This window comes from Pseudophryne corroboree, chromosome 8, assembly GCF_028390025.1.
Source record: "Pseudophryne corroboree isolate aPseCor3 chromosome 8, aPseCor3.hap2, whole genome shotgun sequence".
In the NCBI taxonomy this organism is placed as follows: Eukaryota; Metazoa; Chordata; class Amphibia; order Anura; family Myobatrachidae; genus Pseudophryne; species Pseudophryne corroboree.
Window position 1 is genome coordinate 231639753 of NC_086451.1, and position 12669 is coordinate 231652421.

General features: G+C 46.6%; 1 protein-coding gene across 2 annotated transcripts in view; it reads left to right on the top strand.

Annotated features, from left to right (window-relative positions):
- The window catches only part of LOC134948853 (diacylglycerol O-acyltransferase 2-like), a 116600-nt gene that overhangs the window by 38099 nt on the left and 65832 nt on the right, over positions 1-12669 (top strand). For both annotated transcript variants that reach the window (XM_063937100.1, XM_063937101.1), the window contains exon 5: positions 6087-6291. In XM_063937100.1, coding sequence (XP_063793170.1) covers positions 6087-6291 — 205 coding nt within the window. The remainder of the gene's footprint in view (positions 1-6086; positions 6292-12669) is intronic.

Genomic DNA, 12669 nt, shown 5'->3' on the forward strand with positions numbered 1-12669 from the left:
AGTTAGTCTGCCTGTAGATGGCTCAGCGTGCAGTGTAATATCCAGAAAGGTGATATCCGTGTTGTGGATTGTGCTTGTGAAAGTGAGTCCATACATGTTGGTGTTCAAATGATCAACAAAAGAAGTGACTGAAGAGGTGTCCCCATTCCAAACTGTTGCCATAGAGCAACAGGTCCGCCCGATAAGGACCATCCCAGATATATTGATCCTCGAGACGTCGTCCCATGTATAGATTAGCAAAACTTGGGGTGAACCTGGTGCCCATGGCAGTACCATGCATCTGTAAATAATAATCACCATTAAATGTGAAATAATTACGTGTTAAAATAAAGTGAATGGCATCTAAAATAAATTAATTCAAGTGATCGGGAATAGAGGACTCAAGATCCAGATAGTGTTTAATTGTCTGTAAACCATTATTGTGAGGGATATTTGTATATAATGATTCAGCATCACAGGTAACTAATAAGTAACTTTCCTGCCAATTAATATTACTAATTAACTGTAAAAAATGAGTGGTATCTCTAATATAGGATTTGAGATTTTTAACAAGGGGTTGCAAAAATGAATCTACAAAAGCCGAAAGGTGCGAAGTGAGGGAACCCACACCCAAAATGATAGGGTGACCAGGTGGTGACGTGAAGGATTTGTGGATTTTAGGGAGATGGTAGTATGTGGGGGTGGTGGGATTGATATTAATTTCTGGAGATTGCACTACACGCCAAGGCATTCATAAGTAACTCCTTATACTCAACAATGTAGCACAGAGTAGGATCACTATGTAGTTTGGAGTAAAATTTTGTATTATTAAGTTGCCGGTAAGCCTCCTGTAGATACTCGGAGACATTCTGAATAACTATCCCTCCCCCCTTGTCAGCAGCTTTAATCATAATAGTGTTATCCCTTTGCAGAGTCCTTTAGGGCACGTCTCTCGTTGGGATGTAGATTGTCTCTAACTTTACCAGACCTACTCTTTTTCCCTTTCTTGGAATGCTGGTTTCTTTTCCCTTTTTTCCTGTTTTCACAAAGATTTTTAAAATCCTGTAGGGTGGTGGTGTATAAAGTTTCTATATAGCCACTTTTATAATAAGTTGGATAGAACTCACTTTTGTTCCAAAATGGGTTACCACTGTTGGTGCTACTTGCATCAAAAATGGGAACCCTTTGTGATATTTTACCTTCCAACTGTAGATCTATCAAGATGTCCAAAGTAGATTGATCATCTGAATCTAATACTATAGGGGTCCCTATGATGCCTTTATTTTTCAGAGTTTTGTTGTGAAAGTATCTCTTTCTACAGAGATCACAAATGTATCTATTTAGTTCGATGTAGAGGTCGAAGAATTGGGGATCTTTTACGGGTGCAAATTTTAACCCTTTCGCCTAAATGGCTTTTTCACTCTCAGATAAAGATCTGGAGGACAAGTTAAATATCACTTTGTTCCTCAATGTAGTTTTGAGCTTTTTTCGGGATTCCCTTCTTCCTCCTCTACATCCTCTAAATTTGATTCTCTTCTTCTTTTTGGAGATTTTGGTTCTAGGTGGCTGAACTTGTTTCTGTTCTTCCATATGGGATAGAGTTCCCGTTCTAAAAAATGAGGGGAGTTGATGGTGTTGCTTGTCTCCTCATACCTTGCAGACATTAGGTGGGGATTCTTAGGTCTAGCCCCCTTGTGAGTGTATTCCCTCATATGTGTCAGGGTTCTAACTTGAGTTGAGGGGGGTGGTGGGGTCTTCTCTCATTTCTCGAATCCAATTTTGAGTTATTTTTATGTAAGTAAATTAGTTCTTGAACCATAATTGGATTGTGTATTTTTGTTTTTATTTTTGGAGGAATCTGGAGATGACTTTTGGAAACTTGGTTGTTTATACATATCCATAGTTCTCCTCCCACCTCTATTATAGGTATGCACTATGTTCTTAAAATAGTCATATCTATCTCTGTCTAGTTTTTTGTTTTTGTTGGAAATAATCTTTTTCAAATTCCTCTATCTTTTGGTTCAAAATGTAATCACAATTATTGAAATCTGCCCTTATATCGAAAGGTTTCAACATTTTTTGTACCTTTTCTATTTCTACACAGATATTGGTCATTTTGGTTTCATGATAAGTAACTAAGAGCTCCATTAGAGAGAAGGAGCAGCTGTCCAAAATCTCGTTCCACTTTTTTGTTAGGTCGACATCATCCTTAAAGGAGCAATTCTTCCTCTAGGAATAATTTTTTCTTTGATATATTTAAAGAGTCATTTTGTTGAGCCAATGCCTCGTCTCTGCTTTTAAAAGATTCTCTAGTCTATTAAATAGATGATGCATATCTAGTGGGTTGGCCTCAGTGGAAAGAGATTCGGCAGCTATACGTTCCTGTAGTAACATATTCCGTCTGAGGTAGCGGGGTTAAACGAAGTGGATGAATCACCTTCAATGGACCGACAGTAGCCACAACCCTCAACGTGTTTCTCCGCCACAGGCAAACGGCGGTTTCCTCAGGACATATGAATACCCAGTAGAGAAATGAATGGGTATTTAAACCATTTGTATCCAATTGGCTTTTAAGTCGTGATATGCACACCTGGGTGAATGGTCGGTGTTGCTTAATTTGTATAGAGTTGATCCATATGATGTGATTAATACAGGTGCTCTTTTGTTAAAAAGAAAAGGGAACTATACATATAATATCATACTTAGACAATAAGATTAATACTTATAGTAGATAGTGGTGGGAAACAAAGAACACACTAATCCCCATATATATATGGGCTTAAATACCCATTCATTTCTCTACTGGGTATTCATATCTCCCGAGGAAACTGCCGTTTGCCTGTGGTGGAGAAATGCGTTGAGGGTTGTGGCTACTGTCGGTCCATTGAAGGTGATTCATCCACTTCGTTTAACCCCGCTATAACCAATTTCATTGATCCTCACCGATGTCACACGGGACGGAACGCTACCGTCCGCCGCTGTGATGAGACGCCCTGTCTGTAGACTGATCATCAGAGCTCGCGGCATCTCCCTCTGATCCATCTGTGAGGGAGACTTACAGCCGCTTGTAGCTCACACTGCACTTTGCTATTGACAGTAACCAGCGGAGTTTACCAACATTGGGTGAGAACACTGACCTATAAGTGAGGATATTGAACTACTTAAATTATTCACTGTAATACCGTGGGATCCCTCTGGTATATACATACATTGGAGGACTCCTTCACTTTATTATGATAACCAATGGACCACAGTACTGCACATATCAAAGCTGATTCAGCTGCACTTAAACACAATCGATCTAATATGAGTGATTACAGCTGAATCTGTATACAGTTTTTATACAATCAGAAATATTGTGGATACATTTTTGTCTGGTTACTATTGGCCTAATTGTTTTTATTGTGTTGAACTCTAATAAATATTAGAAATATTTTTACTTATATACCATCAGCGCTCCTTTATGTCTTATGTCTTATTGAAACTTAAATAATCTTGATCAGATATGTGAGTGATTTAGTTTAATTTAGTCAGTTCAACAAAGGCAGTGTTTTGTATTTAATATTATTTCCACTTTACATTCCGAGATCAAAAAGCTGTGCTTTTAAATATATGTAGCCCAGATCAGGCCTGGTAAGGCTTACCATACTATCCCTTTAAACAGGGACAATAATGAATTGCACAGGTTCTGTGGCTGAACGACTGCATTTCATCTGGCTTTAATCAGCCACAGAACCTGTGTAATTCATGAGCGTCTAGGTTCAAAGCAGGGGTGGGGAACCTCCGGCCCGCGGGCCGTATAAGGCCCGCGAAGCCGTTTGCTCCGGCCCACCCGCTTCTCTGTGAGACACGCCGCCGCTCAGTCCGGCGGCAGCGTGTCTCAGCTGTCAGGACAGGGACTCAGGAGGAGAGCGCGGCGGATGGCGGCGGCGGCGTGTAGGACTAGAAACCAGCCGCCGGTTCGTGAACCAATCAGAGCTCGCGGACCGGCAGCCAATCAGGAGCCGCGGCAGCCGGTCCGCGAGCTCTGATTGGCTCTCGAACCGGCGGCTGGTTTCAAGTCCTACACACCGCCGCCCAACATAGCCGCGCTCTCCTCCGTGTCCCGCTGAAAGAAGCAGCGGTAAGCAGCACGGGGGGGGGGACACGGACGGGGGGGTCATCTGTATACCTGGCACTGTGAGGGGCAATTGTATACCTGGCACTGTGGGGGGGCATCTGTATACCTGGCACTGTGGGGGGCATCTGTACACCTGGAACTGTGGGGGGGGGGCATCTGTATACCTGGCACTGTGGGGGCATCTGTATACCTGGCACTGTGAGGGGAATTTGTATACCTGGCACTGTGGGGGCATCTGTATACCTGGCACTGTGGGGGGGGGATCTGTATACCGGCACTGTGGGGGCATCGGTATACCTGGCACTGTGAGGGGCATTTGTATACCTGGCACTGTGGGGGGCATCTGCATACCTGGCACTGTGGGGGCATCTATATACCTGGCACTGTGAGGGGCATTTGTATACCTGGCACTGTGGGTGCATCTGTATACCTGGCACTGTGAGGGGCATTTGTATACCTGGCACTGTGGGGGCATCTGTATACCTGGCACTGTGGGGGGCATCTGTATACCTGGCACTGTGGGGGCATCTGTATACCTGGCACTGTGAGGGGCATTTGTATACCTGGCACTGTGGGGGGCATTTGTATACCTGGCACTGTGGGGGGCATTTGTATACCTGGCACTGTGAGGGGCATCTGTATACCTGGCACTGTGAGGGGCATTTGTATACCTGGGACTGTGGGGGCATTTGTATACCTGGCACTGTGGGGGCATCTGTATACCTGGCACTGTGAGGGGCATTTGTATACCTGGCACTGTGGTGGCATTTGTATACCTGGCACTGTGGGGGCAATTGTGGATCTGGCACTGCACTATTGGGGGCATATGTGTATCACGTCCCATTTTAATTGGCCACACCCATTTTTTTGGTGCATGCGCCTCCGGCGCGCACACATAGTGCCTCTAAGGGGCAGACCTACTGGGGGGCAGGGTAATTTTTTAAGTTGAGAATTTTTGTATGGCCCCCCCGAAGGATTTTATAAATATCCAAATGGCCCTCGGTAGAAAAAAGGTTCCCCACCCCTGGTTTAAAGGGATGGTGCAGATATAGATGAGATGAGTTTGAAAGTACTGTGCCAACCAATCAGCTCCTAACTGCCATATTACAGGCTGTGCTTAAAAAATAACACTTGGGAACTAATTGGATGGTAGGCCTAGATTATTTCTCTCCACTTTATAACTCTCTAAGGCTTAATATCTTGTGAAACTACTAGTCCCAGTATACCCTCCCACATGCTGGTAAGGCATGCTGATACTTATAGTTTTGCAACAGCTGGAGTACCACGGGTTGGTCATGTCTGGCCCAAAGGGTATGTGCCAACAAAATGGAGCTACCCATTCTATTTACACCTCAACATTGCTGTAGCCTATTTTGCACTCTGACCGTCTGTATTCTTACTGGAGATCTGGGGTTCAGCAAATTAACCCCCTGTAATCCACATTAGAACAAGGAAAGGCAACAATTTGTCTCTATAACCAGCAGAGCATGACCTAGATTCTTAGATCACAATACCAGATGTAAATTTGGAATTTTTTGTACAAATTTTTGGAATAGGTTTGCTTTACCCACCCCAAAGCATAGTAACGTTATTGTTCTAAATCCTTAATTTTATTAATTGGACATAGTGTATACATACCTCCCAACATAACCATCTCCAGGAGAGACAAAATGCTCTGTTCCTGGACTTCCTTCTTAATTTATGCTTGCCATTACCTGTGGTGAAACACCTTTCTTATCAAATGACTAGTTCACCACAGGTGATGGCAATCATACATTACCAAGAAAGTCCAGGAACAGAGCATTCTGTCTCTCCTGGAGATGGACATGTTGGGAGGTATGATAGTGATATAAAAAATTGTCTGGTTCGCCATAAATCTATTGAGGGCCCTGTTGATTTTGTGTCAGACTGTAACATATTTTGTTGCCTTTGTATCACAGCCTATGTACATTCCTCATTTGTTCTACATTTTGCTTCCTCCTCACAGCTCGTGAAGACTCACAACCTACCTCCAGGACGTAATTACATCATTGGCTCACATCCCCATGGAATCCTGTGTATTGGAGCGTTTTGTAATTTTGTCACAGAATCCACAGGTTTCTCCCAAAAATTCCCTGGAATTCGGCCTCATTTGACTACACTCACAGGAAACTTCCGGTTGCCCATCCTGCGCGAGTACATGATGAGTGGAGGTGGGTTGACTGCAGTATATAACTAAGGCATAAAGATTATTGGATGTGGAGACCTAATTTGCTAGTTGGTGCACATGGGGTATAATTTACAAAGTGTGCAATGTCCTAAGCCACAGAAAAAGTCTATCCAGTGATGCCATGCACCTTGATTTGCATTGGCGCACATGATTTCTGCCATGGAAAGTGCACAGGTGTATGGCGGGGTGTAGTATGTGATGCCGGCGGTCGTGCTCCCGGCGGCCAGCATACCAGTGCCAGAATCCTGACCGCCGGCATACCGACAGCTGGACGAGCGCAAATGAGCCCCTTGCAGGCTCACTGTGCTCGCCACGCTGTGGGCACGGTTGCACGATACGCGCACCACACTATCTATTCTCCCTCCCGAGGTCATGGACCCCCCAAGAGGGAGAAAAGGTGTCGGTATGCCAGCAGTCGGGATTCCGGCGCTGGTATGCTTGTCGTCGGGAGCCCAGCCACCGGCAAACTGAAGACCACCCGTATGGCTGAAGTGCAGCATTTCCAGACGGAGTGGTAGGTAGGCAGGGGCGGATCCAGAAAAAAATTACAGGGGGGGCACCATAAGTGCTTGTGCTATCAAGGAGGGGTGGAGTCAGAAGTGGAGTGGGCGTGACCAAGTTTTAGTGGGTGTGACCAATTGTGTGAGGGTGTGTGGTCAAGTGCTCAATGTGCTCAAAGGGTAGATGCTAGAAACAAGTGGGCTAAGGGACCATCTCCATCAGGGGGAGGAGCTATGCCAGCGGGATAGTTCCTCTACTATCCACGCCACCAACTATTACATTTAGTAATCAGGTGGCGAGCGAAGCGAGTCACCGAGCCCGAAGCGTGGCGAGCGAAGCGAGCCTGCGAGGGTACTTTTCGGGTACCCTGTTTGCCCATAGCTCCTCCCCCTGGTGACGTGTATCCTCCCCTAAGTACGTCAGAAGCTCCCTTCTCCCACTCGGATATAGAATCAACCGCGCTCAAAGTGCACCATTCTCCCTCCCCAGGTCACCCCCCCCCCCCCAGCAAAAGACCGCTCACAGCAGGCAGCAGCACCATTCCCTCCCCCAGTCACCCCCACTCCCCCCCCAGCAAAAGACCGCTCACAGCAGGCAGCAGCACCATTCTCTCCCTCCCCAGATCACCCCCCAGCAAAAGACCACTCACAGCAGGCAGCAGAACTATTCTATACCGTCCCCGGGTCACCCCCCCCCACCCCCAAACAAAAGACCACTCACCAGTAGAAAGCAGGGCCAGTCAGGCAGGCGTCGTCTTCTTGCTCGGTTGGCGGCTGCTCTCCCGGACCCTTGCGCTGCTGTGCACTGTTCCTTTGTGCTGTCCCTCAGCGGTGGCGGGCGCCGGCGGTGCGCTGTCCCTCAGCGGTGGCGGGCGGCGGCGGTGCGCTGTCCCTCAGCGGCGGCGGGCGGAAGCGGTGCACTGTCCCTCAGCCGCCGCCGTGGTCTGGATCTGTGTTCCTCCTCCTGCTCGGCTCCTGACCTGCACTGACTGCAGGTCACATTTCTCCAGGGAGCCAATCAGGAGGAGGAACACACACACGCAGAGCAGCAGCAGCAACTAACAGGAGAGGGGGACATGTCGGGTGCCGGGTGCGTGTAGCAGCGCAGACTGTTACAAATGACAGGGGGGGCACGTGCCTTGGTGCCCCCCCCCCCCCTAAATCCGCCACTGTAGGTAGGACATTCCTTGTATACTGCTACAGCAGTTTCAGTTAGTGGTATAAGATAATTAAAATGAATTAAAAGGTGGATATAGTGCATTTTTAAGCATGTTATTTTTTATTTTTTTTTGGTGGGGGGTTTAAGCAAAGGTGCACGCCCATTTCCACATAACAACAAAGCACTTGAATCTTAAACTGGGTACACACTAGACAATATTTTGGATGATATGTCATTTTGTGCCGAATTGGAACGACAAATCATCCACATCATCTAGTGTGTATGCATGGGTTGCGACAGTGGCGTAAGTTTGTCCCAGTCACCCGGAGGCATGATAAATGTTGGTGCCCCCTTACATATACACACACATACCATATGGAGCTATCCGGCACTCAGGGTGAACAGTAGTAGCGTGCTCAGGTACCTTTCCCAATAGTAATATACATACACATACAAAGTGGACGCACTCCAAGTCAGTCATTACAATAAAACAGATACCAGCATACCTTTATAGTACACCTACAGTGCTCCCTCACCCGCCAGTGGGTCTCGATAGAGATGCTTTGGCGCAGCGGTGTGCCGATATATATTAAAAAAACACACAAACACCTCATTCACTTAAAAACACACACACGCCTCTTTCACTTAAACATACACACATGCCTCTTTCACTTAAACACACACACGCCGCTTTCACTTAAACACACACATGCCTTTCACTTAAACACACACATGCCTTTCACTTAAACACACACATGCCTTTCACTTAAACACACACATGCCTTTCACTTAAAAACACACACATGCCTCTCACTTACACATGGCTCTTTCACTCACACATACACACCTCCACTTAAAAAAACACACACACACACACACACACACACACACACACACACACCGCTTTCACTTACACACACATGCCTCTCACTTACACACACACATGCCTCTCACTTACACACACACATGCCTCTCACACACACATTCAGAAACTGACACCCCTCCATATATTTGTAAGGTAGCGTGTACCCAGACCAGGTGTGTGCTCTGTACATAGTCCTGTAGAAATGCTCAAATGCCCCTTTAATCCTTGCCTCTCACTTACACACACCTCTCACTTACACACACACACACACACACACACACACACACACACACACACGCCTCTTTTACTTGAACACACAACTTTCTTTAAAAACACACACACACACACACCTCACTTAAAAACATGCACACACAAAACACAGTGCTTCCAACATTTATTAAAGCTTGAGGCAAGTGCTGCCAGTGCCTACCTTTGGCTATCATCAGCCTGAGCCTCACTCGGCTGGCTTGCTTAACTGGAAGGGCCCGGGAGGAGCTGCGCTCTGGTGCTACCCCTAGCTGCAGCCAGTGCCAGCTCTCTGTATATACAGGAGGCAGCTTCCGTGTCACTGACACAGCTCCTCCGTCTGTAAGAATCCTAAAAAAAAATTAGCAACGGCAGTGGCGGAACTAGAGAATGGTGGGCCCAGGTGCAACAATATGGATTGGGCCCCCCTCCCATATTATAAATAGGTGAAGTGCATCACCCAGAAAATTGAGTTTTGTCTCACTGAGAAGGGTGTCACCATACAATAGTACTCTAAAGTCACGTTGCGCCACACAGTAGAGAACCTTATACATGGTACATCACACAGTAGTGATCCTTGTACACGGTACATCACACAGTAGAAGCCTTATACATGTTATGTCACACAGTAGAGAGCATTATACACGTTACGCCACACAGTAGAGAGCATTATACACAATACGTCACACAGTAGAGAGGCTTATACATGTTACGCCACACAGTAGAGAGCATTATACACATTACGTCACACAGTAGAGAGCCTTATACATATTACGCCACACAGTAGAGAGCCTTATACATGTTACGCCACACAGTAGAGATCCTTATACACGTTACGTCACACAGTAGAGAGGCTTATACACGTTACGTCACACAGTAGAGAGCATTATACACGTTACGTCACACAGTAGAGAACCTTATACACGTTATGCCAGTGTCTACCTGATGTGCACACCAAGATTAACTACGAGGAATGTGAGCTAGATAGAAATAGATGTAGCCAGCCTCATTTTTGCTGTGATGCGTTGGTATGGGCGTACGCTTTGCGACAAGCTTCAGTGAACGCTGTGCTGCGCTAAGTCACAGCCGACGTTCTCTCTATAGCGCACGCACATTTCATAGACATGGAAACACTAGTCGTGAGTGTGGCTACATCTGAAGATATGGATATACAGTATACTCTATATACACACATAGTAAACACACACACACGGCAAAATACATACACACACACACATCCATAGCAAAAACGTACAACAACACACACACACACACACACACACACACACACACACACACACACACACACACACACACTACTAAACACACATAGCAAAACACATATATACATACACAAACACACACCCATAGCAAAAAAATACAGTATATATACACCAATAGCAAAATACATACACACCCCCATAGCAAAACCACACACATACATCCCTAGCAAAACACATACACCCATAGCAAAACACACACACACACACACACACACACACACACTACTAAACACACATAGCAAAACACATATATACATACACAAACACACACCCATAGCAAAAAAATACAGTATACACACACATACACCAATAGCAAAATACATACACACCTCATAGCAAAACCACACACATACATCACTAGCAAAACACATACACCCATAGCAAAACACACACACAGCTAAGTACATACACACACAGCCAGCATTTGCATGTGTGTACAACATACTTTGCACCTCCTGGCTCCTGTAAGGCTCCTCACTGCGGCTGAGCCGACGTCTCCCAGTCCTCACTCTCCACACACACTGCTGCCGTGACTGTCCCTCCTCCCTCCCCCTTCCCCCAGCATGCAGTGGTGGCAGAGACCAGGAGCCTGGAGGAAGCTGCAGCAGCGCGGTGCCGAGCTGAAGGGTGATGAGCTCACCCTTCTCACTTGCTGGCGCTGTGCGCTCACGTCCGGCGGCTTCCTCCTGTGTTAAGGCCTGCAGCGCAGCGGCGGCATCGTGTAATGAGTCAGTGTGACTCATTACACTGCTGCCGGCTGTGGGCCCCTTCTTAGCGCTGAGCCTCGGTGCATTGCACCGCTTGCACAGGCGCAAGTTCCGCCGCTGAGCAGCGGCGATCAGGCAGTGGGAGACAGTGGAGGAGATGTGCCCCCTGCAGGTCAGGAGCCCGGCGGCAGCCGACTCCACTGCCTCCCACAGTTCCGCCCCTGGGTTGCGACATCTTTTGGTCGGCAATGCTGTACGGGCAATGGGACGATATTGCATGTGACCTGGTGCAGTGTAATGAAGGACGGAAGAGATGTTTACTATATTGGCTACTGGCTAGTGTGTACTGCCAATCTTGCATGGTCCATGTGAAGTTAAAATTGCCTCAGCCATCTGCAAGATTGCCAGTCGTCTAGTGTGTACTCATCTTTACATCAGCTCTGGCAGAGATATGCTTATTATGTGGCACATCTTGAACCTTCCAGAGAAGTGAATTCAAGGTGCACTTTGCACAATGTAACAAGTGAGAAACATTCAAAGGTGTAGATACATTGGTGTTTCTGTAATGCGTGCAATGTGTGCAGTACACACAGGTCCCTGGGGCCCCTGCAGCACATACAGTCCCCAGGGAGGCCCATACCATACACACTGCACCCATGTTTCATTACTTACCCCAAGTCGGAGCTGCAGTCGCGGTAAAAAAGACTACCAGCAAAATGGCTGCCGCGCATGCGCAGTAGGGCTTTAGTTTCCGGAACATGGCGGACGCCATGTTTCCAGAGACCTGTGCACAATACCAGAGTCTACATGGCAGGAAGAGGAGGGGGCCCACCTAAAGTCTGCAAACTGGCCCTTCTCCTTTGTTAAAACGCCCCTGGGTAGATGTATTAATTGTCTTTATGGATTCAGTGCATGTTATGTGCACTGATACGGCGTCTTCCCAATGTATAAATATAATTAATGGTGCTGATAGCGCGCCGATGTGCCACCCAATGTATGAACGGTTCCGACACTTGCAGCTATCAATTTTGACAGCTGCAGTTGTTGTTGCTCCATTCACAGTCACTGTAGTGGCAGCTATGGGGCTTTAGACTGCACGGGAGATCGCTTGCATGCCCAGTGAAGCCAGCTGGGAGGTGAGACACTCCCCACTCCCGCAAATGAGATAATATAATGATAATATAATAATACATCTCACCACTACTGCTTCCTGCTTTGCCTCGGTAAGTCTAAATGTCCCATTACTATTATGACCAAAAATTAGAGGCAGTTATAAAGTAGTAGCAGGTTAGACTTTGCTACCAGTGCCTTTTCATATTTTTCCATTGGACTGTGAATCTACTTTGTCCACCCAGGTACACCGAAGTGGGAGGTGGGTGGGGGGGGGGGGGTGGTTACTGTTTATGGCACTATACATATATTTTTTTCCTGGAAGGGGCATGGCCTCAGCTCCTGGATTTGGTCACGTTCCCTGTACTTGGTCACGCTCGGCTACTTAGTCATGCTCGGAAGTGCATGTTTGGTAAGGCCCAGTTTAGACAAGGGATGGGAATCAATCAATGGGACATCGTAACCATCAATGTTTTGGTTCCAGTGTTCAA